Below are 5,080 nucleotides of genomic sequence, written 5' to 3' on the forward strand. Positions count from 1 at the left end.
GCGGCTGACGTGACAGCAGTGTTATAACAGGCGGCGTTGGCCTAACCGATCATGCTATAGTTACAAAAGCCTTTAGCGTGAAATGTCGAAAATTTCTCACCGCCTTGCACGATTTACTTGCGCCATTTTTTGTGTTGCGAGCGGCCCAGCTCTTCTGGCAGCCACTTCACTTTTCAGTAATGCATAGCCTGTGGTACACTTTTCGACATCCTGTGCAGCAAAGTCACCTTTTGCAGAAATGAATTCATTCCTCATTCAATGATGGAAAATTTATTTGCACGAAAGGTGCTTCCGCTATCCCAAGCAACCAGTGGACGTCCATCGACTGTCCATACGTCCATTCCGGCTCTAGTGGACGTCCGTACAACGTCCGTTTCAGGGCCGATGGACGTACCATGTACGTCCGTGGGACGTCCGAATTTAACACTTCCGTACGTCCAGACGGACTTCCGAAATTGTGTGTATTTTGCATGTATTTTGGATGTTCAGTAAAATTTCCAGAACCACATAATGACAAGCTTACGAGTTCCTACAACGTATACTACACCACACAAGACCTAAGCACTATACTGGGCAGACAGGCATACACGAACACAGTGAACTTGCTTCACGTGTGTCATCAGGGGTTCCCAATTCTTATATATCCTTCCTCAAAGAAATCATCATTTGAGTCGGTGAAGTTCTTCAGAAAAGTGAAAAATTAGGCTTAATTTTGGAAATATGTAGATTAAACTTGCAATATACAGATCAGGGTGTTGATGCACAAACCTTTGTAATCGAAAAACAAAGTAGCTTTTCGTTTTTTGTTGATGCTTCGTAGCAAATTTGTGCGTCCAGTGGGGGATGTCATTCGGACTTGTACATCCGTTTCTGGATGTCTACTGTACGTCTGAAAATCTACATTCAAACATGAACGTACAGTGGACGTACATTGGCCGCCCACACTGGGCATTTGATGTTCAACTGTATTTCGGACGTCCCACGGACGTCCGTGGTTGCTTGGGATGTGCACTTCGATGGCGCCTTTTCGATGCGAAGTGACCTATTATCGATTGGAAAGGCCTTTTATTGTACTGTTGCTGGAAAAAATCCAGCGCCCTTCCACACTACGTCCAGTCTGTGATGAAGGATTACCAGCGAAGTTGGGCGCAGTCCAAGGAGTGTACAAAATTAAACACGCATGTTTGTAATTTTAAATTGAGCATACTTATCTAGCAGAATGAAACTTGGAAGGACTGGAATTTTATTGTAGCGGACGAACATGGGACTGTCTGTTTCCCTTCTGGAGAAACCCATTTACAATTTACAATTTCACTGTGAACTACCGCAATTATACGATTCTAACGCGCCCCCGATTTTTCAGGCAAAAAACCACAAAAACTTGCACCTCCGTTTGTAACGCGCAAGGAACTTTGTGAGCAAGAAAAACGAATGCGAGAGAAACGGGTGATTTATTCCCCGAAGTAATCTCACTCGTCTCACCCCTCGTAGCTCTCGGATAGCTCCTTGTCGCCTTCCGCTGGCCGCAACATCTCGTCATTGGTGCCGTCAAGCGCGTTCGCGATGCCACACTTCTGAACGAACGTTCAACCATGTTCGATGGGATCGTGGCCCACGCCTCGCATGCCCATCCCGCGAGCTTCTCCAAAGGCATACGCTTCAGCCAACCGCTCGTTGTGAAAGCGTGGGAGCCGCTCGTAAGCCGCGGAAGAGGTGCACCTTCGTTGCCGCTGCTGCCATTGCTGTTATCAAGTACGCAAGTGGAATAATTTGAGGATTTGTGTGAACGCCGAAAGAAAAGCCTAGGCGCCTAGATCCGAAAAATTGTTGCTAAAAGCTTTGGCGCCATCTTGAGATGGCGATGGCGATGGGTGGAACGAAATTTCAGCTGTTTCGGCAGTTTAGATTTCGTATCCGATTCTAACGCGCATGCGATTTTTCGGCCTATTTTTGCGGAAAAAAGGTGCGCCTTAGAATCGGGTAATTACGGTAGATAATTGAGAAAACTAAATGACACTCGACGTACTGTTACAGTCGTCTTAGAGGTTAAAGGGACCCTGCAACACTTTTTTAACTTTTTTTTTTGAAATCCTAAATGCACACAGAACGTAGTCACCCAACACACCCAGTATGTAGATTATAAGGGGTCGCGAAATACCTCAGCCAAAAATTACTGCTGTATGCCCATCATATAACTTGGAAACTCGCTCAAAAGATTTTCCTCTCTTTTCCGGCCTTAACGTTCTTCGACGGCCCGAATTATGTCACTGAGGAAATGTAGCGGCTGTTGGCCGGTTTTTCTTCAGGTGCAGCAATGAAAGCGTTTCGACAGCAACTTTAAAAATAAAGCCACGAAAACAAAGCGGAAACGTAAGGCGTATCCGGTGTGACGAGCAAATCACGCAGTGCCGCCCCGTGCTGGCACTGTAGCTTTCGCAGTGCTTCTAGACGCGAAGGAAAGAGGAAAAGCGCTTATCGAAAGTGTTGCAGGGTCCCGTTAATTGTCGTATAATATGTTTCGGGGTCGTATCTTGATTAAACACGAATTACAGCCGGTTTTTTTGTAACCATTCTATCAGATCTCTGAATCGGTGAGCGCATAAAACTTGGCCACCCCATTTGGGCCATAAGGTCTGATTGATTGATTGATTGATTGATTTGTAGGGTTTAACGCGCCGAAGCTACTAATGAGGTGCGCCTTCGTGCAGGGCTCCTGCGGATTAATTTCTATCCCTTTGGAATTTTTAACGTGCGCCGAAATCTCGACACACGGCGTTTTTTTGCTTCCTAACTGTGGTGTCGCGTCGGCGATGGCCCCGAAGGGCGAAGCAGGAGACAAACGCTCGTGTCGAAAAGTCAAGCCAAAAGAGCATTTATTCTCAGTGACGTCACATATATACTCACGGCGTAGCCCCCTGGTGGTAGAACCACCGAGACGCTGAGATGCGAAAACCCCGGATACTACACTAACCCGCGACCTTGCGCACAGCCGCACAACGCCTCGCCGAGCGCCACGGCGGATCTCGCGCGACGCTCTCTTTGGGCGCACGACGAACATCGGGCGGTAACATCGTTCCTTCCCTTTGGGCGCACGACGATCATCGTGTGATAACATCGTCTCTTCCAAAAAGACTCTTTGGGCGCACGACGATTATCGTGCGGTAACATATCGTCCCTTCCAAAAATACTCTTTGGGCGCGCGATGATAATCTCTTTGGGCACACGAAAGTCATCGTGCGGTAACATCGTCCCTTCCAAAAATACTTTGGGCGCACGATTATCACCATTGTGCGATAACATCGTCCCTTCCACAAATACTCTTTGGGGGCACGACGATTATCGGGCGATAACATCGGATCCCTTCCACCAATACTCTTTGGGCGCACGACGATTATCGTGCGGTAACATTGTCCCTTCCAAAAAATACTCTGGGCGCACGATGATCATCGTACGATGACGTCGTACCCTTGCGCAAATACTCTTTCGGCGCACGACGATTATCGTGCGGTAACATCGTCTCTTCCAAAAATACTCTTTGGGCGCACGCTGATCATCTTTTGGGCGCACGATGATCATCGTGCGGTAACATCGCCCCTTCCAAAAATGCGTACATCGCCAGCACCAGTCCCTTTATAAGCAGCGTTGAATGAGCAATCAACTCTGACAGAGACAACGCGAATTTTATTACGCGCCTCATGGTCCTGCGGGGTCCGAAACGTCCTCCGCCGACGGAAGGCCAATCGCGATGCGAACCTTCCGTATTTCAGCATCACCTTCGGCCAAAACGCATTTGATGCCGTCGAGCATTCTGGCAATCTTTTCATTTCTCTCTGCTGATCGCTTTTCGAGCTCGCCGAAGAGTTTGTCGAGGCGGTCTTCGAGAATCGACACCTCTTGACGTACTAAGGCCCTAAAGCCGTCCACCAGGCGGGGATCTGCGGACCACGTGGGGACGTGGCCAACGTTGGTGCCAACTTCCGCTATCGCCAGGCTGCGATTGCCGGCTGTATCTGAGGCCGGTACGTTGCAAAACCCGGCTCTCTCAAGCCACTCTCCGACCTTTACGGTGGCACTGAACGTTTCATCGGTGTCCACAGAGGCTTCTAGGTTCGGTACGGCCCCTTGACGCTGGAGGCAAGACTGACTGTCTTCAAGATGCCACACCGGGGTCATGACATGGCCGGTGCCGCCGGGCGCCGGGCGCCGGGCCTGGAACATCGGTGCAGTCTCGTCGTGTTGCTCGAGTGGGGTCTGGCTGTTTTCGTTGACCCCGGTAACCACCCCGGGCATGCCATGGTCGGCGCCATTCCGAGCCTGGGTGGCCCGGAACACTGGCTCGTATGGTTCACTGTCCGCCAAAAGCCCTGCGCACACAACAGCGTGTTTCGTTCGCGTGACTTTGAATAGTTAGTGAAGTCAGCGGCGTGCACCTCAAGTATGGGATCAGCACTCACTTCTGCGTTTGCCGTGTTCCATGCCGGCCGGCTCCACCTCCTGTTCCGGCTACGGCCACTTTTCGCTTTCGCCGCTCAGCCACTTTTGCGATGCCGATGATGATAATGACTGTAATGGTGATGATAATGATATTTGGCCAGCAATTGGGGGAAAACATGGAGGGGAAGTGAGAGAATTCCGGAATTCCCCTCCCTCAGTGCAACTCTTGGGCGCTTTCACCTGCGGTGACCCGGGCGTGGCCACCACGCTACCATGCCCCGTTTGATGACACCTGCCCCTTCTGCACCGCTCCTGCCGCACAAGCTAATGCGGACCACCTAATATGGACGTGTCCCGCACTGAACTCAGCCAGAAAGCGACACCTGAGATGCAAAGGCCTCCATCCTGGAAGACCCCCCGAACTACAGCGGTGGATCTGGGGGCCGCACCACCGCACCCTTGCCTTCCTCCTAGAGACGGGTGCCCATCTCTACCTGTAAATAGGTAGGTTTTTAAATGCAGAGCATTTCTTTAACTCACATGTAGCGTCCGATGTCCGTCCGCAACAGCTCAGCGCGCAGGCGCGCCCTCTCCCCCACTCCTCCTCTCCCGCATCACGCTACCCTCCTCGCTCTCAACAACAGGT

The 5,080-nt window shown here is 50.5% G+C and overlaps 1 protein-coding gene across 1 annotated transcript; it reads right to left on the reverse strand.

Moving 5' to 3' along the window:
- Positions 1-3,693: 3,693 nt before the first annotated feature.
- On the reverse strand, positions 3,694-4,561 carry LOC144143022 (uncharacterized). The gene is made up of 2 exons (XM_077674842.1): positions 4,455-4,561; positions 3,694-4,364 (listed from the first exon to the last, which is right to left on the reverse strand). Exons 1-2 carry the CDS (start codon positions 4,474-4,476, stop codon positions 3,694-3,696), a joined length of 693 nt encoding a protein of 230 aa, XP_077530968.1. The 5' UTR covers positions 4,477-4,561.
- Positions 4,562-5,080: the final 519 nt, after the last annotated feature.

Source organism: Haemaphysalis longicornis, unplaced genomic scaffold (assembly GCF_048455015.1).
Source record: "Haemaphysalis longicornis isolate Haplotype H1 unplaced genomic scaffold, Haemaphysalis longicornis Haplotype H1 scaffold_6, whole genome shotgun sequence".
NCBI lineage: Eukaryota > Metazoa > Arthropoda > Arachnida > Ixodida > Ixodidae > Haemaphysalis > Haemaphysalis longicornis.